Here is a 19742-nt window from a genome sequence, read left to right on the forward strand (position 1 = left end):
GGCGATGAGGGTGACTCAGCGCCCGTTGACAGATGGCCGGACTTGCTGCACGTTGTCCCGCGGCTGCAGCGACGGCTGGCGCCAGCGGCCGCGTGGGGCTCGCCACATGCGCCACGCTTTCAGACGCCACGCTGTATACATGTGTACGCGGCGGGGTATCGGAGCGTGGAGGTTTTGAGTCCGCCGGCGGATGGAGTGACGTCACTGGGAGCGGATCGCCCTGGGTTCATGTGTGGTCCGCTTGCAGCGGTGCCCTCCGGGTCGCTGACGATACTGTATCTCGGGTTTGTTTATGGCTGCAGCTTTGTAATGGGCTCGTCGCTGTGTCTTTGGCTCGGTGGGATGGATTGCAATATTTGCAACAGTCATGTGAAAGTCTGAAGAGATACTCGCGATGAGAACACGATTATCCTAATGATGCTGTCCCCTCTGCACGCATTTCTCGCTTCCGAATTTGCGCACAAACAGGTGCGGTGTGCGTAACGAACAACCCTAAAACCTGACAAGCACGGCAAATTTGCTGCAGGTTATGAGGGCATTTGCACTAGTTCACCAGCCCATTTGTGGTCCGAAGGCCGACGGATTCTGGACTCCCGCGCTTCTCTTCCTGGAACTCGCAGTCAGCCGCGACCAACCGACGACTTGCTGGACCTCCCCGTCGCCGCCGACGCCGCCCCCCCCCCCCCCCCGAACAGGAAGGGCCTGTGACTCATCCGTGACGTCATGGAGGCCGCTGACGGCCACAGCGGACCGACCCCGCTGTTTTATTCACGACCGCTGTCAGTAGGCGCCGCGGGTGTTTCGCGGAATACGCTCCGGTCAAGGACAGAGCGGCGGCCAAGAAGTTAATGGAAACGGTGTGCTATCGATCAGCGCTGCGTTTACGGACGCTGACATCACCACGTACTGCTCGGAGAAAGGCCGTCCCAGCGCGGTAGCTGACACACAGCAGCGCCGAGATCGGCCACATTTGAACACCGGCCGGTCCCCAGGGGATCCCAGTGCAAGGTTGGGGAAGCTCACATACGACATGCTCTGAAGAGTGTTTGTGGGTTAATAAGGAGGTGGACGGTCTCCACGCTTTGCATCGGTCCTGTTTCTGGCACTAAGTGCGTTGCACGGCAGTTTGTGTCGGCATTTTGGGTTGGCCTCGAGGGTAGCAACGAATTTAAGCAAGGTTGAAAGTATGTTATTGCCAGCCCGCAACTATAAATAGCATCGGCTATTTTCAGCAGTATAATGAAGCAGGCATCTGTACCAAAGCATTTACAACCATTCAATCACTGAGCGATTATGGTTTCACATGTCGAACCAGACGTACCTCACAATATTTTGACATTCTTGACAAGTCCCAGATTCCAGGAAGATGTTCTAAACGATACTGCTGTTTACTTCGTCAAAGGTCGGATAATGGTCGGATAATAAGCTAAGCTTCCTCGTGAGAACTTTTTTTAATAACGTCGCTTAACTACTGCCTACTGGTATACTGAAGGTCAATGATGTTCAGCATGAGAACTCCCAGCTCATCGCGCCGAACCACCGAGATTCGATGCCTTTCTTGCTTATATCAACTTCCACCACGTGTCAAAGCGTCGGTCACGCTATTTTTTTAAAGGCCCTCTGGAAACTCTGAAAACCCGTTCGGTCACCAGTCTTACCTGCTATGTCTTTCCAGCTTCTTCGATATGTCTGTTAAGGTCATGCAAGTTCAGTTTTAGTGTTGTATGTGGGCACATCGTGACAGTGTACCCAAAAGCTTTCCACTCTCGTCTGACGTGTTGGGCCACTTTTTTTCTACATAACACCGTCTTCTTGCGCCTCGGGTCATCTTCAATGAGCGACAAACGTCGCATGTTTTCGTTGCTCACAAGCGATATAATTACTAAGATGCTTTCTGTGAATTGCACCTCATTAAAGCTTTTCACAAAAATACAGGCTGATATTGCCTTGAAACGGAAACTAATTCCTACACCGGAAAATAATTCATAGTTTACTAAATATTTTGTGTTCCTTTTTGTCGGAACGGAAATTACAGTGGCCGAAATCCGGTGAAAAATCTGGCTTTGCGCGTAGGTCGGGCCAAGCTGCGGCTCAGCCCACCCTAGGTCCGATTTTAAGCATCGCCACCCCTGCCCACATCCCACGCTATTCCCGTCTTGCTTCAGGGGTCCGCTCCGAGAACGACTACTTCTACGACGAGGAGCAGGAGACGGAGGTTGCCTCCGACGCACGTGCCCAAGTTCGTCAGTCAGCCCACCGCCAAGTCTGTGGAAGAGGGCGCCACCGTCACCCTGCCCTTGCCTCGTCGACAATATCGGTAACCGCCGTCGGCACGCGCGATCCGTCGTAGGGATACTCAACACAACACATTCGAGGGTCATGTTTGAATCAGCTGGTTTTCCCGGTTAAGGTATGCTTGAAACACTGTTTTGATGTATAATCTAGTTAATAACTGCTGCCCGTTATCTTTGGCGCTTGTGGGTATGTTTAGGCCTTGACACTTGCCAGGACTACGGCGTCAGCAGCGCGCTCTGCCACTGCAATCTTTGTGCGAAAAAACAACAAGTAAGGCTGTTGCACGGGTGACGTCATCATCTCCTTTCAGTCGCTGGTAGGTGTCCTTCACCTGTCATCAGGCGTCGGCGTCCTCGTCTGGAAAAGTGACGTCATTAGCTCTTTTAAGTCGCTGACCAGTGTCCTTGACCTGTCATTAGATGCCGGCGTCCTCGTCTGAAAAAGTGACATCATCATCTCCTTCCAACCACTGACCAGTACCCGTCAACTGTCATCAGGTGCAGGCGTCCTCGTCTGGAAGTCCGGCAAGGACTTGATCTTCATGAGCTCCATCAGTCAGAGCACTGACAAGCGCTTCAAGCTGGAGAGCAAAGGCAAACATGGCAGCAACCTGGTCATCAATGACGTCATGGCCAGGGACAGCGGCAACTACGAGTGCATGATCACGTCCAACCCGCCCGTCAGCCTCAAGCACTCTGTCCAGGTTCAATGTGAGTATTATGCATGCTCCAATCTGCCGATGCGGGCTCCACTCCTACAGAGCGTCGACATTGGATCCCGGTCACAGTGATGCATGCGAAGACAGGACCACGTGTCATGATCTCAAGGGCATGAGTGACTTTGTTCTTCGCGTGTTTTAGAGATTAGGCGACCTGGAATGGGTTTCTCAAAGAATGGATTGAGTGAGGAATCCATGTTTCTGATTCTGAACTCAGAAGTGTACACGTGACCATACGGATGTGGACTTTCAAGGCTTCATCTGCAATGGTCCCCTGCCAACAACGCGACGCGTCATATACTAACCACTCAGGGGGAAGTACAGTCCTACTCCATTATGGCGACGGAGCGCGTCGCCGTGTGCCGGCCGTGGTCCGTGCTGAGAGCGCCACTGGACGCGCACCGAGTCGGGCGGCGTGTTTCGCGCGCCCAGTGCCGCAGAGTCTGCTGAGAGCACCACTGGACGCGCGCCGAGTCGGGCGGCGTGTTTCGCGCGCCCAGTGGCGCAGAGTCTGCAGCAGGGCAGTTGTCCGCTCGGTCAGGGCCAGACTCTTTTGCTGCCAAAATAAACCCACCTGCAGTCCGTCGGGACGCGTCCAGGAGTCGTGTGGCGCGCCGCCGACGTTCGCAAATAAACACGGCGCGTGCGGCAGGCCGGTTGACGGGTGGTCAGCGGCGGCCACCGGACGGCCGGCTGACGGTGTGACGTCGTTCTGTGTGACGTCACTCACAAATGACGTGAGGTGCCAGCTTGTGTCCTGGGTGCAGAATAGACAGCTGCGTTTGGGGAACTCGTGGGGAACCGTCCCACAGCAGCAGAACGTTCGTTTCGACGTGACAGGAACACCTGTGCAGGCATCATGTGTCCCATCTTGTATCCGTCAGTATCATGTGCCGAGTATTATGCGTGAGCCCAAGATGTGCGGGATTTGACTCAGCTTGGCCACTTTCATTAAATTCACGACTCTTTTACGGTTTTCAGGTCTCTATCTGAATTAAAGTGGACTCATTCGGGCACATGCAGCCTTCCGCCTCGTTTAGCTAACCGTGACAGGATGTCATATAAATCCGTCCGTACGCCAGACCATCCCTACGCCGTGTAAGCACGAACAGCCCCCCGTCACCTGTGTCGAGCTGCTGCGCGCGTGCCGCCAGATGCACCGGTGGTGACCACGAGGCCAGAGGGTGGTGTGCTGGTGGTGGAGGAGGGCCAGCAGGTGACGCTGGCCTGCGAGGCGGACGGCCGACCGGAGCCCACCGTCACCTGGACCAAGATGGTGAGCCCCGCCCGCGGCCGTCACGTCACGCGTCACACGCCCGACGCCAGCGGCATGATATGATGCCGCTGATCCGTCAGGACCTGCAGGACCCGCATTGCACAAACGTATCGACGGCGGTGTTATGTTTTGAGCTGCAGCGGATGAATGTAACCGTTGACATCAAGCGTTGCCGGTGTGTTTATGTGTGTGCGCGACACATTTTATGCACGCCGTCGAGAGGCCCGTTTCACGCGCTGAAAGCAGCTGGCGGGCGCTGGCGCGGAGGTAGTACCGAGTGACGCCTCGTCCTCCCTCCCCGCAGGAGGGCCTGCTGCCGTACGGAGAGAAGAAGCATACGGGCGACCACCTGGACATCGCCGCCGTGGAGAGCGACCACATGGGCCACTACGTCTGCACCGTCGACAACGGCGTAGGCTCACCTGTGGAGAAGCATATTCATCTCGAGGTCAACTGTGAGTCTTGGGCCGGCGGAAGGCGATGCCACAGTGGGAACCACGTCGGTCAGTGGATGCCGTAGCTCGAAAGGCATCACGCGAGTAGATTTGCGTGTCCGCCAATGAGGCACGCCAACCATTTCCCCATGCTGGTAGATTCATTTGGGGCAAGACAAACCTGAGGTGCGGCTCCTTTCCATTACTATAATTAGGCGGTCATGAAATGCGTGACGTCGACGACATGTCGTGGGTCGGCGACGTGTCGTGGGTCGTGCCCCGGCATTTGGTCCAGCCCAGGCGGACCTGCAGTATGTGGGAGTGTCCCGCGCCTCGAGCGGGGCCCGCCCGGCCGCCGGTCGAGCCTCGAGACCGCGCACTCCCACGCCCCAGCCCATTCCGTCAGCGTCGCCCCCGTTACGCACACAGCAGCCGCCAAAGCAAACAGTACGCAACTGAATTCCTGTGTGTGCCGTTTGGAGGGCGGCCGGCGTCGGCGGGCCGGGCCTGGCTGGGCTCTGCAGGGTCATGACTCATGCGTGTGCCGCCGCCGGCCGGGCAGGGCGTCTGTGCACTGTCGCCTGCCGACAGCAGGGTGGCAGACAGCGCACCGCGCCGTGGGCTGGAATGCGGTCCTGTACGCGCGGCGTCATGGACACGCGGGGCTCTGTTACTCTTGCCGTCTTGTCGCTTTTGTTACGGGCGTCTGTGGAGCGAGGGGGGACAGCGGAGATGCTGAGTGCCACCTTCCTCAACGTGTCCGTCGGCTCCCTACTGTAACTTGTGGTCGGAAAGCCAGATGAAATGAGACTAAAAGTATGGTATTGTGGATGGAACTGGATGACTGAAATGATCTTATAGCACACCTTTCCCGTTCGGCTTCACAATTAGTGCACAAGGACAGCTTCACCGTGCGCACATGGATGACCGTCCCCCGCCACTTAACGGAGACCCAAAATTATCGAACGCCTGCACGCGTTCTGGCGAAGCGAATAAAAGTGCAACGCCTTACCTAAAGCGCTAAATGTACTTGACACCGCCATGGACACAGAAGCTTAACCACATTGGGCAGCCGATGTCCACTTTTTGTATTTTTTCTTCAGTCACCACCCACAGTGCTAACGGTAACTCTTCAGAAACTCAGTCCCCTCCCCCTGGCTCCCCGGTTTGTTCGAAGCGGTTTGTTTCCGACACTTCGTGCCACCGGGGGGACCTTGGGTTGGCAAGCGTGTCCCTCTTGCCCCTTGAGCGCTTCTGTGTTCGAAACCGTGCATTTTTTTAAGGCGACGCTTCACATGTAGCAAAATGCTGCGCCGCTCTCGACGGGTTCGTTGTGCAGGCAGATTGCCCCCCAGATCGCCCACCGGCTCAACAACGAAGTGGTGCACACGGCCCCCCCGCCGGTCACGAGGCCCCAGCTGGAGTGCAGCATTCACGGACGACCAATGCCTGAGGTGAGATGTCCAGCTCGGACTGCCGCCCTGTGCTGTCTGCAGTGACGGACAGTCGCTGCCCGAGGGGCTGTGTCCGGCTCGGGCCGCCGCCCTGTGCTGCCTGCAGTGGCGGACAGCCGCTGCCCGAGTGGCTGTGTCCAGCTCGGGCTGCCGCCCTGTGCTGTCTGCAGTGACGGACAGCCGCTGCCCGAGGGGCTGTGTCCAGCTCGGGCTGCCGCCCGGTGCTGTCTGCAGTGACGGACAGTTGCTGCCCGAGGGGCTGTGTCCGGCTCGGGCTGCCGCCCTGTGCTGTCTGCAGTGACGGACGGCCGCTGCCCGAGGGGCCGTGTCCGCCTCGGGCTGCTACCTGACGCTGATTGCAGTCGTGTCTCCTGACGGACTCCCGCTCACGGCATGGAACAAGCTGAGCTCCCAGAGCACCACTTCATTCCAGCTCCAGCTCCACCGGTTCCAACTCCTGATTGCAGACAGTACTGGCCCTCGGGTCTCGGTGCGACGGTCGCTCGCATGCTGGTTGATTTGGAGCAGTGCCTAAGTGCGGGTCCACGTGGGACGGTGTTGCATCCTGTGGGCGATCTCTGACCCACGGGTCTCAGTGGGGCACTGACTCACGAGCCGTGGCGAGCCAGTCGCTGTGCCGCGGTGATCGCCGGGCGTCGCTGACCCGCGGGTCTCAAGGGGTCTGTGCCCCACAGACCCGCTCCGTCGGCCACATGCCCGCCTCTTTAGAGGGCCGCCCCGTCAGTGTCTGGCACCCCGCACGGCAAACAGCGTTAATTGATGCAATGAGGGAGCGAACAGACCGGAGAACTGGCCTGGACAAATACGCTGGGTAAATGGAGCCAGCGCACACAGGGCCCGCAGCGTTGGCTGGGCGTGAGGGAGCATCTGCGATGGGCCAGCCGAGCTCATGGATGCACGCAAAGAACATGCGGTGAGGGTAGCGGAGGGCGCTGAACGCTGGAGCTGAGTTGCGGTAGCGTTTTGGAAAAGGATAGATCGCGTTGGCTTCATCGATATTAATAAAAAAGTGACAGAGCAGAGCCAGTTGGTGGCCACAACGTTGGAATGCGTAAAGAGTTCGACCATAAATTGCGTTACAAATTCCGGGGCATTTTTCACATCCTACCTTCGTTACTCATCGGTTATGCTGGGGAAAAGCCCCTTCCCTAATTACGCTGTGTTGAGCGGAGCGTCGCGAAGAGGTGACCTCCGCTTAGTCCCGAATTTGAGCTAAAAGTGCGGAACAAAATTAACCTTTTACGTGTAGTTTACGAAGTGGAAGCCAATAGTGTGAAGTTTTAGGGCTTTATCTTATTAAATAACTCAATATGACTTACAACCACACCTGGACATTACATCATGCTGTCGAAGGACCTCCCCCTCCTTGTTACACTTCGATTGCGTTCCCTCAAAGCCCCTCCCCTTCACGAGCAATGCAATTCGTGGACAGGCTCTCCTTTTTATTTCTGTTCTAGCACGTCCTCAGCCCCGAAACATACCACATCCCTCATCACGCCAGCTCTGCGCGACGTAGCACAGCTTCGGGCCAGAGCCATTAGCGTGTGTAGTGTTCCAGAGTATTCTAGCAAACGTTAGGGCCGCGTTTTTCCAGCACGTGAGGGCAAAAACCACCTAGTGCAGAGGTGCGGCCAGGGATTGTAAGACGGACTGACAGGCGACAGGTGACGTATCAGACTGCGTCGCCAGCAGACAGAAAACAGCACCGGCGATACGAAACGTTCCCAGCCGGCGTCCAGTGGCGACTATCGCCCTTCACCTCGTCCCTGTCTCCGCCTCTGCACTACGCGTGTAAGCAGCGCGGCGGCGGCACGTCTCGACCCTAATTGGCGGAACTGCGCGGGCGGCCCCTCGGCTGGTGCGACCGCAGCCACCGCCGCCGGAAATGACGTCACGCCCCGGTGGCGACGTGAACTAGTCCGGCAACGCACCGGAAGCACGGTCAGCTGTTTTTCGCTGTCATCTCCTCCTAGAGGCGCTCCAAATATCGCTGAAAGGGTTCAGGGGCAAGATGACCATCTCGATATACGCGATCATCTTGATACGGATGATCATTTCGATAACAATCCGAAAAGATACAAGGCCATCAGTTGTAATGGCGACGGCGCCCCCCATTCCCTGAAAATGATCATCGTCGTGCTGAGTTCAAACTCAAATGCTTTGGGAAAGTATCGTGCATACCGTAAGCAGTACACCCTTGAATTACTTGTTCACGGCGGCGGAGTGGGCTTCGTCCTCGCCGCTGGCAGTCAGCGACATATCTGTGTATCTGTGGCGCCTCTGCTGCTGGTGTCGGGCGTCACGGGGAGCGTGACGCGGCGCGGCAGTGTGCACTGCACGCATCTGACCTGTCTGCCGTGTCTGACGCAGTGTGCACCGCACGCGTTTGACCTATGTGCCGTGTCTGACCACAATGTGCACCGCACCGCGTTTGAACCTATGTGCCGTGTCTGACACAATGTGCACCGCACGCGTTTTTGACCTATTGTGCCGTTTGTCTGACACAGTGTGCACCTCACGCGATTGACCTATGTGCGTGGTCTGACACAGTGTGCACGCACCGCGTTTGACCTGTTGTGCCGTGTCTCTGACACAGTGTGCACCGCACGCGTTTGGACCATGTGCCCGTGTTCTGACACAGTGTGCACCCGCACGCGTTGACCTCTGTGCCGTTGTCTGGCCCCCACAGTTGTGCCACCTCACGCGTTTGACCTATGTTGGCCGGTCTGACACAGTGTGCACCGCACGCGTTTGACCTATCTGCCGTGTCTGACTCCGTACCGCACGCAGCTGACCAACCTGCCGTGTCTTACACAGTGTGCACCGCACGCATCTGACCTATTTTCCGTGTCTGACACATGAGACAGCCCTTGCCCCGGCAGCGGCACGAGCCGCCATTTCCTATCGATTGAGCATGGAGTCTGGTACTGATGAATGAGTTGAAATAATGATGGTGGTATGGCTTAAAAGTTACGTCAGTCTGGACCAACACAAACTAGCTCAACGAATCATTTTCAGCACGACTCGACTGGTCAACCAATAACGATTGCACTGAAATAAGCTCGCCCACACGCTTCCTTGTAACCATTGAAATGCTCACCATCGAAGCGAGTGGCGATGCAATTTGGACGCTCTCTAAACCCCGCGGAACACACACGACCTGTCTCTGGGACCAGAGCGGTGGGCCACACCGCGGAACATGCACGACCTGTCCCTGGTACCAGAGCGGTGGGCCACACCGCGGAACATACACGACATGTCCCTGGTACCAGAGCGGTGGGCCACACCGCGGAGCATACACGACCTGTGCCTGGTACCAGAGCGGTGGGCCATATCGCGGAACATACACGACCTGTCCCTGGTACCAGAGCGGTGGGCCACACGTTGAACCCCAACCTTCGCAGTTTCCTGTGTGTCCATGCCTGGAGGTCCCTCACCCTTTCCAGCAAAGCACAGCACAGCACAGCACGGCACAGCACAGCTGGTGTAGGCACAGCACCATGTGGCGTGCGACCGTCCATAGAAGACACTGGCAGCGATACTATGGTCTCTGGCGCTACGCTGCCGTTATAATTACTAAGGTGTTAGACTTAGAGCTTCTTTTAATCGTGTCCTTCACAGGGCTGTCAACAGGTCAGGGGCTAAAGCAAAATAATTTTGTCAAGAAGGTTGTAGAACACGTTTACCAAAGAGCAGCCCTCCCAGAAGCGCAGATGGGTGATTTATTTTGCGTTCCCCCATGACATGACTGTATTTTAGACTGTTTTACAACTCCGATTGGACTTTTCCGATGTCTGCGCACAGCACAGCTGACAGGACAGTCAACACGTGGCCTTATTTGCATGTCCTCCATAATCGCCTACGTGACTGTACTGTTATGGGAGGGCAGGCATGTTTTGCTCGTTCGCTCGTTATTTTTCTCTAGCCGAACAGCTGTGCACTCCGCCCTTGCGGGGTCGAACTGCGGGTGCAGAGCTCGGCGCACGTTAGTGATAGGTGTCTATAGCAGCTTTTCAGTAAAGTAAAATGATCTCGGACCTTCAGCATCCCGCAAGATGCATCCATTGTTACCCACGCTGACAAAGATGATACATGCGTGGCTCATAGACTCATACGAGATGAGCGAGCCGCTCGAGTTAGCCATGCAGGCGGCACGAGCCACACAAGCGAGGTGGCTGGCCTTGTGACCGACCGGAGCTCGGCTCCGCGCAAGGGCGCTGGTTCAGCAGCTGGCCAGGCCATGGGTCTGCAGTCCGCATATCCAGCACGTCCAGCAGCTGGCTGCGAACTGTCTGCGGTTCGATGCAGACAGCCCACTATGGCATCCTGTCCACCGCACAGGAAGAGGAACGGATACTCATGTTTCAACTAGTGCCATCTTTTCCCACTTATTCTCTTGACATTTATGACCCTCCATTCCTGGATGTTTCTATTGGTGGCTTAACTGGAGTGGCCAGTAGAAGTGCTTTTTGACATGTCAGCCCTAGCCTGGTGGTCCCCAGCCTACATCAGGTTTTCTCGGGCTACATCAGGTTTCCTCGGCGTACATCAGGTTTTCTCGGCATACGTCAGGCTTCCACGGCCCACATCAGGCTTCCTCGGCATTCATTGGGTTTCCTCGGCCAACATCAGGTCTCCTCGACCTTCATCAGGTTTGCCCAGCCCAGCTGAGCCCTGACACCATCGAGCTGGCGCTCAGCCCCCACCCCTCTGCCCCCAGGTGGAGTGGTACCGCGTGAAGCGGACGGCCCTGGACGAGGACCACTACCAGCGCTACCAGGAGGGCCACCTGTACGGCATTCGGATCGCCGAGGTCCGCGACAGTGACCTGGGTGTCTACAGCTGCCAGGCCGTCAACGAGCTGGGCAAGCTGGCTGCCACAGTGCTCCTGACAGGTGGGGATTCAGTGCGGCTCGGTTTACCTTGGAGCGTATGCGGGGACTTCGCTGTAATGTCCTAGAATTGCCGACTTTGGGCGTAAAGCAGCACATGAGAAGGAATTTTTCACTCCTTTTCCCCATATTGTATGTGAATTTTTCACTCCTGCCTGACATTGTCTAATCGCACATGCCGAACCCATATTTTCCTTTCTGAGGTTTTCAGATGCCATCCAAAATCGAGCTCACTTGAAACCACCAAGCATAAACGAGGGTACACAGAACCTGGACACCTATGGTTATGTCCTGCCTCACCTACATCTGAATTATGTCTATGTATGCACAGAGCAAGGGTGCCAGGTACCTCCAAGCCCAAGAACCTCAGCGGCTCCAGCCGCTTGCACGCATTAATTTTGGTTTGTTTACAAATTGTATCACAATCGGCAGATGTGTGCCAAATGCAAGGTTTTTACGCATCCTCTATTTTTTGGTCTCACCACCAAACGACGAAAGCGGAGCCTGGTGCAAACACCAGCAAGGCCTGGCAGATAATTTTACTTCACGTATTTTTTTCCCCGAGGAAACTTGACCGCTTAATTGCATCACTCCCGAAATGCAGGAGTGAAAAATTTCAGAATTGTCTTCTAAATTAAATTTACAAGATGAATATCACCATTTGAGCATTTGTGTTGGCAGATTTTAGGTCAAATCAGCTGATAACAAAATTTTGCCAGAAAGCATCAGTCTTTATATTTATTTAACCACTTTTGTTTTTCTTGGCATCATTCGAGTGGCATCATACGTTTTTATTCTTCTTTCCTTTTCGATTGTCTTCAGAGGTGCCATCTGTTGCTTAAAATGTGGACCACTTTCTCTCCAAGCTGTTCCAATTGTAAACTTGTTTGCAGTTTTTGCAGCAAACTTGTTTGCATTTCATACATAAATTGGATTAATTCGCCAGCCACCCAAACATGTTTGATATGCACCCAAGAGGGAACAATTCACAGGGAATGAAGGAGACAATCTGAAACACGGAACTTACTTTTACCGCCATTTTTGCTCTGTTAAACCCTCGGTTAACCGTTTTCTTGGTTCATGGCGGTGCTCAATAATTATAAATCTAAGCATTTCGAGCGTTTAACCCACCAGGCTACCTCACAAGGCTATCCTAATGCTGCCATACAGAGCTTTGGGACAGACCTGACGCAGCTAACACAAAGTGTTTGATGGCGAAATTCTGCCCACGGGAGATGTCTTCACGCACACCTCTTACTTGTTTCGCATTTTAATCTCGCTGGTTGTTGGGCATGATTTATATTTATATTTGGTGGGGGCTGCCCCCCCCCCCCCAGGGGGATGACTCAGTTTGCCAGCAGACCATGCAAAACGTACTGACTTTTTGTTGTGGGGAGCAGGAAAACGCCAGTAAGTCTTCTGCGGACACAGTAATTGCTTACCTTACCTGCTTCCAACACATGATTGGTAACCAGAGTTAGCCATTTTCTGTTTTAATCCATTGAGTTTTGCGGTAGGACAAATTATGCTGCCACAAGGCATGCAATGGGCTTATTTTATTCCATATTCTTGATTTTTTGTCCCAAATGTCTTGAAATGGTCCCTCATGGCTGCTTTAACCAGATGTTTTCTATAGTTGTCATGGTTTCCTGACTGACACATTACTGTACTGTATACATGCACTATATTTTCAACCCAGGGATAGTCTAAGCTGCATAGCAATTATACTATGAAGGACATATTAGTATGTAAAAAACAGTCAGACCGTCCAATTTAACATGTGAGGCTAACATCTCAAACTCTGTCACTAAATATGAAGAAACAGGTCTAAATAGATGCATTTTCTGCAGCTGAAAAGGCAAGCAGCAACACTGGCATGGTCATCTAAAAGTTATGTTACTTTTGGAGAACAGAGATTGTTTTGTGGAGCGTACCCATTATTGCCCCTGACATAGGCTCCCATGGCAATCAAAATAAATTGTTCGAGGTGATTTGAAGTGTTTTGATTTGTGTGCTGTCAACTTCGTCTGATGTCAACAAGCGTACACAAATGAACTAAATAAAAATGCACGTTGAAACCGGCCAAAAATTAGCTTTATCATGTTTTTATCACAAGTGCCGCTGTCAACAGATAGGTGAGTTGACATGATGTTCAACATATGGGCTACTCTAAGTTAGGTTAAGTTGGCTAAGTGCATGGCAAATGGCAATAGGAATTGTGCAAGAATCAGTAACTCACAACTGCTGCTGTGATAAGAACAGGTCAGACAGGATGAGCTGAAGTAAGGCCTCTTTAGGTTAGGCACAGTTAGGCTATTTTCATGGAAATAAGCATTGATTTTTTGTAAGAAACAGTGACAAAATGTTTGTTTTCCCTGACCCCATCTTATCAGAAGGCAGAGGTATGTGTTTTGTGTTTGACTTCGTGCAGCATCAAATTATTGGTGTTCATAATTTTTTGTGTTCATTACATTGCCATGAAGTTACTATGCTTTCATGTTTTCTGTTTCGCTTTAATGGCCTAATATGTTAAAAAACAAAACCGTTTTGTCAAGATTCTGATATTACGTCCATGCCAACTTGAAATAGATGTGCTTGTTTGCTGAAGCATCAGTCACGAGCTCATAAGTTCCACATTTTGTGAACCGATTTCTTCACTCCCGCACGGTCTTTTTGCGACGGCTTTTTCACCCCCACCCTAGTTCAAAAGCGATTCTATCTCCCTGCTTCGCTGTGGCTGGCTTACGAGAGTGTATGCAGGGGCTTCGCTGTGGCTGGCTGCGTGCTCAGGGGAAGGAGAGTGCCACGGAGACGAGGTGTCTCTTGACATTTGTCGGAAATTAATTTGACGGCGTGGTTTCCCAAAGGGGACAGCACGGCCAAGTTTGTGGCAATGAACGGTTTCCGTAACTGTCATTATAAACTGTTAAGACACCATGATGACGTGAACCGAATACGACAGTTTCTCAGAAGTGTAGATAACCAACGGCAGGAGCCTCGCCAATACGAAGTGAACACAAAAGTGAACGCAGGGCTCGCTGTAAGGAGTACCAGGGAGATGAAGCAAAAGCCTCATAATAACGCCGTTCCTCTTCCCTTTGATAGTCTCCAGACAGACCATCTGCTGTTCAGTTGTGATGGTAAGGGTAACTATATTTATGTCCGGACAGACTCTAGACAGACCATCTGCCGTTCAGTTGTGATGATAAGGGTAACTATATTTATGTCCGGATAGACTCTAGACAGACCATCTGCGGTTCAGTTGTGATGATAAGGGTAACTATATTTATGTCCGGATAGTCTCCAGACAGACCATCTGCCGTTCAGTTGTGATGATAAGGGTAACTATATTTATGTCCGGATAGAACACATGCGGTGCGCTACTTCGGTGCAATAATGTGTGGCAAGCAGGGTGGGTAACTCTGTGTTCCAATAATGAGACAATTTATGACGTTCTTCTTTTAATGCTGTTTTCAATTCGCCCATTAGAAATATTGGGACTGGGACCGGTCTGCAGGACTACACGCTTTCAGTAAAACGCGTTAAAGATGCGTGACATGGTGAGCGATAGGTACCTATTTTTCATCTAGGTGACACTTCCGTTAACATAAAATTGATTGCTGACACCCATTTCGCCGTGCTAACCGCTGGCCTGGAAAGTCAACCTTTGAGCATGGGCTCATTGAAGCCTCTGTATTCCCGCAGGCAAACCGAAGCCTGCCATCATCAGGTCGAAGCCAAACGGCAACCAGAGGGAGACGTACGCCCTAAGGTGGAGCATGGAGAGCTTCGCGCCTCTGCTGGAGTACAAGATTCTCTACAAAAGAGTGCGTGTCATCAGCATGACAGAAAAACTCATGATGCTGGGTAGTTGATATCAAGGCTTCTAGGGAATGTGATGGAGTGGTATGCATCATGCGCTGCGCTGCGTGTTGTGTTTCAAGTGAAACGACACTTTGTTGTCAGTATAATATATATATATATATATATATATATATATATATATATATATATATATATATATATCAGTATATACTATTTTCCTTTTACCTGATTTATCAAAGCTGAATGGCAAGTCAAAATTGCGCCCAATGAGAATTCAATGCATGGGCGTTGTCTCGGGACAGGCGCTGCACGAAACTCCAAGTCTTTGTGTATGCCAGCCAGCCAGCCCACCATGATGTCATGATCAGCGCCGTCGCCTTTTCTGACGCCTAGCCTCGTGACAGGTGTCGGACAAGGGCGAGTCTGCGTGGCAGGAGGTCGTGTCAGCGTACCCCAACCGCTCTGACAACAGTACCATGGTCGTCCACAAGATGACCATGATGCTGCCAGAACTTCAGCCGGCCAGTGTGTATGAAGTCCTGGTGACGGCCCGCAACAAGTACGGCTGGAGCGAACAGCCCGACACCACCTTCCGCTTCTCTACGCTGGGAGCCAGTGAGTTACACGGGACCAAGGCGGTGATGGTGGTGATGGTGATGATGACGACGATGCGGGCAATCGCAGCCATTGAGATGCTAGTGATGCCATTGGTGATATTTCCTGAGAACAACAACGCGTTCGGCATTCGAGCGACATTTGATGGATGAAGGATTGGCGGCGGGGAGGACGAGGGTCCTGCGGTGTAAGGGGGACGAAGGCCTCGTGACTTCAGTAGGACGAGGGTCTCATGACGTCAGTAAAAGGGGATCTTATGACACCAGTGTGACGAGGGCCTCGCGACGTCAGTGGATGAAGGTTTTGTGACGCAATTGGGACGAGGATCTCGTGACGTCAGTGGGATGAGGGTTTTGTGATGCCATTGGGACGAAGATCTCGTGATGTCAGTGGATGAAGGTTTTGTGACGTCATTGGGACGAGGATCTCGTGACGTCAGTGGGCTGAAGGTTTTGTGATGTCATTGGAACGAGGACCTCGTGCCGTCAATCACGCAGGAGGGTCAGCCAGAGGAAGCGAGTCTGTCCCTTAGCGTACCGCCTCATCGCGTATGTGAGAACAGCCAAGCATGCCGGTAGCTTAGATAGCTTAGAGGCGATTCCTAGGACTGCTGATACAGCGGTTTTTAACCGTTGTACCGCTGTACCGCCTTTTATGCATTTCTAGCACCCCAGGATGGCTAAGCCTCCGATATATTTAAGGCAACAAGATGACGCAGCCTCTGTAAAGTTCCGACAACGTCAAATAACGCTAGGTTTTGCTCAGTTACCGGGGGTCGTCATGTCCCGCGCAGTGTCGTTGGCTGCGATCGGCACGCGTTTCCCTCTCGGGATGACCTCGGGATGACCTCGGGATGACCTCCGTCGCGGCCGCTGTTTGGGTCAGCTGACCGCTGGCCAGCTGCTCCGCCCAGTGATCAGTGCCGGGTGACTTTTCAGATGCGAAGACCGCCAATCCAAAGGGTGGAGGTGAGGCGGGTGGTGGATGGCCGAGCTTAGCGGTACTTGCCCGGCTTTTCGAACCCGTAGAGGCGTGTGCTTCGCTGCCGTTGTCCGCTGGCCTAGTGTTGGGGTCACGTCTGACGGAAGCTGCCTTGTAGTGTGTGTTTACTAACATGGCGCATTCGGCAGGGGCTGAAGGTCAACATGATCCGGCGCGGGGGTAGGGGCGTGGGGCGTGTGGTGTGGGGTGGGTATGTCGCAGTACTCACAATAACCCAACGGTGCTAGGGCTGTAACCTTAAGCAGTCGTAAGTGTTTCTAGGCTGACAACATGTGATGCGCGTGGTCGTCATCTTTGATGCCTGACGCACTTATAGCTATCGGTCGAGTCGGAACCGTTTGGGTCATGCAACGTATTATTTGAGAAAGTATGCCATTTTCTAGTCACATATTGGTTTTTGGAGCTGGGCAAACGGACCAAAGCGCTGCTCGTGAGCTACATTGCTGTCGCAATGTGTATGACTCTGTTGCGCTGGCATAGGAAGCTGGATTTGGCGCCAAATTGTGGTCGGAGGTCGCTTGATTGCCAGCCGCTGACAACGGTTTACCTCTAACTGCTTCTAACCGCATGACATCACCTTCCTTCGACTCACGCTCTGTAATCGGTGCTCAGTATGTGGTATCAAATGACAATGAATTGAGTGCTGGTCATTTTTCCCAGGCTTACCATAATTCCAGGAGTCCTTTAACTCTGAGGTATGATTTCATTGGGACGTTAGTACCCTATGTTTCAAATAAAACACTTATTTTAAGGGTATGTAATTTAAAGCAATGAAGCAAACCAGATGCCTTTCAAAGCTATGTGCTCCTTAAGCAAGTGTGTCTCACATCTCATGCGCATTAGTCCCTTGGTTCTCAATCAAATTTGCAATCCCACAGTTCTGAAAAAGAATTCGCCATTCCCCTCACAAGTGTGATGTCATCCATCCAATGTCTGTGTTGCAGAGGCGCTGGTCTCGCCAAAAGGCACCGGCGCCGCCGAGGCACCACGAGCAGGAGTGGCCTGTCTCCTGATGCTCCTGATGCCTCTGAGGGCACTCTGGTGAACTGCAGGCGCAGGCTAGGTGCAGTATTTTTTTTTTAATATGCTTATCTAGGCAACACTTGAATGCGGCCGCGTCCTGTATCGGTTCTAGAATGATCCTTGCAATAATATTTACCAATCTTTGGGAAAAAACAAACTAAACGGTAAATTTTCAAGCAATGTTTTGTGGGTGAGATTCCCGTAAGCGGATTTACTCCCATTAATTGTATGGATGGCTCCTTTCCCACGTGTGCAAAGGAAGAGTGTATGACTGCACTAGCCACCACACTTCCGTCGTTCGCTAGTGCGTTACCACCGCCACCGAACAGGCACTGCACGTTTCCGATGATGGCCGGCGGTGGCCAGGGGTGGCTCCTCAGTTTATGGTCCGTCGCAGGTCTGTCCTCGCTGGCCCGGCCTGAGGACGGCTCGCAGTCACCCAGACAACTGCTGCGCCTCCCGGGGTGACCGCGCTGTCAGCCCGCAGGACTGCTAAGGGACGTGGGCGTGGCGTGGCGTGACGTGAAGTGACGTGACGTGACGTGACGTGAAAGGACTGCCACACCGGCGCCTCCGCTGGACGAGTGTGTGGCTCGTGTGAGGCTGAGCCATGGCTCCCAGAGAACCGCGGAGTCGCAGGACGCCAGCGCCGCCCGTCAGCGGGGCAGGTGGCGCCACCATCTCACCCCAGCACGCGAGGGACGCGGCCGTTGCTATGCCGACCGTGCGTGAAGTGTTCTGCGCAGCGCAGACGACGCTATCGTCTCACGCCCGGGAGCGGGGCTACGTCTGACAGAAGGCGCCAGCGTTGCCAAATGACTGGAGTGGCCTCCGGCCTGTTGACCAGGAGCGAACTCCTGCCTGCTGACCAGGAACAAACTCCGGCCTGCTGACCAAGAGCGAGCACCGGCCTGCTGACCTGGAGCGAGCACCGGCCTGCTGATCTGGAGTGAACTCCGGCCGACTGGCCAGGAGTGAGCACCGGCCTGCTGACTTGGAGCGAGCACCAGCCTGCTGACCAAGAGCGAACTTCGGCTTGCTAACCAGGAGCGAACACCGAACGCTCCGACTAGTCCAGAGCGTGGCTGAATATGTCTGTGCGCGTGCGCGCGTGCATGTGTGTGTGTGTGCATATGTGTGTGTGTGTGTGTGTGGCCGAACTGGGCGGCCACCAGCGTGGATTACCCATGGCTTCAGCGCCGACACAGCGGTGGTGCTCTCGCTCCCCGTGGCTGGTGGTGAGGTCCACCACGCGAACGCCGGGATTTTTGCTGCTTGCTTGAGTCGGAAAAGACGAACTGGTGGCGTCAGTGGACGTTTCACCAGCGGTGACGTGCAGGAAGAGATGGTTTGCGCCTGGCTGAGTCAGCTTGGTCTGTCCGTAACGGCTCGGTCGCTTTGCATGGTGCCTGACAAGTCACCGGGACCCGGCCACGTGAAAGGGAGACCATTTTCGCGGTGCTGAACTACCTGCGAACTATGTCAAACATAACTGCCTGCGCTTTATGACGGTGCGTCCGATGACTGATTCTGCTGCTAGCTGTGGCTGGTGTTGTAACATCCATTGTAAACAGCGCATCAGCCAGTGGCGATGGTTGCCCGTACTCGTGTTGTCGTTTAACAAGACCGGGCCAGTCCGATGCAGCTGCCTTGCCACACCTGTCATCATCCTAGCTGAAAGGCAAGCCACACCAGCACCATATCCGTCCTAAATAGCAGCTCCGTTACCACGTAGGCCCTTTGCTCTGTGGTATGAGCTAGCGACGGATACATGGGTTCCTCTGCACGCTGTATGTCTTGATGGCTTGGGCGGCTCGATCTGTATGCGCGCGCGTCAGTGTGCTTGTGCTTCGTGTTTCGTTCACCGCGGGCAGACGTCATTTAAACGGGGCCTGTTACGTTTTAGCGGTACGGTCAAGACACGCGACCAAAACACGCGTTTACGCCGCTTTGTTGCGTGTTTGAGCTGCTGCATATCCATCACATCGCGGTTCAGTGATTGGTTCGAAGTTAACTGAATGATGTTTCATGTGATTTAACTTCCTGTAGTTTATTCAGATACTTTACAGCAACAATAGCAGCTCATCTTGTCCCCAGCTTCAAAATTGTGTGCGTACAGTTTGTTTTGTGTCTGTGTCGCGTACAGCAGCATCACAATTTTTACAACATGATAAGCAATGCAGCCTG

General features: G+C 53.5%; 2 protein-coding genes across 2 annotated transcripts in view; one reads left to right on the plus strand and one right to left on the minus strand.

The window, feature by feature from the left end:
- The window catches only part of LOC119093436 (interference hedgehog), a 16475-nt gene extending 16334 nt beyond the window's left edge, over positions 1-141 (minus strand). Inside the window, exon 1 of the mRNA XM_037216392.1 lies at positions 43-141. Coding sequence (XP_037072287.1) covers positions 43-141 — 99 coding nt within the window. The remainder of the gene's footprint in view (positions 1-42) is intronic.
- Positions 1-19742, plus strand: part of LOC119093437 (protein amalgam) — a 65949-nt gene extending 46207 nt beyond the window's left edge. The window contains exons 2-13 of the mRNA XM_037216393.1: positions 2166-2317; positions 2793-3005; positions 4168-4289; positions 4594-4744; positions 5019-5034; positions 6063-6177; positions 10919-11093; positions 14796-14917; positions 15320-15530; positions 16469-16498; positions 17477-17595; positions 17953-19742. Coding sequence (XP_037072288.1) covers positions 2837-3005; positions 4168-4289; positions 4594-4744; positions 5019-5034; positions 6063-6177; positions 10919-11093; positions 14796-14917; positions 15320-15530; positions 16469-16498; positions 17477-17577 — 1212 coding nt within the window. The 5' untranslated portion in view covers positions 2166-2317; positions 2793-2836 and the 3' untranslated portion in view covers positions 17578-17595; positions 17953-19742. The remainder of the gene's footprint in view (positions 1-2165; positions 2318-2792; positions 3006-4167; positions 4290-4593; positions 4745-5018; positions 5035-6062; positions 6178-10918; positions 11094-14795; positions 14918-15319; positions 15531-16468; positions 16499-17476; positions 17596-17952) is intronic.

The sequence above is a fragment of the Pollicipes pollicipes genome, unplaced genomic scaffold (assembly GCF_011947565.3).
Source record: "Pollicipes pollicipes isolate AB1234 unplaced genomic scaffold, Ppol_2.1 Scaffold_4002;HRSCAF=4701_pilon_pilon_pilon, whole genome shotgun sequence".
Classification (NCBI taxonomy): Eukaryota; Metazoa; Arthropoda; class Thecostraca; order Pollicipedomorpha; family Pollicipedidae; genus Pollicipes; species Pollicipes pollicipes.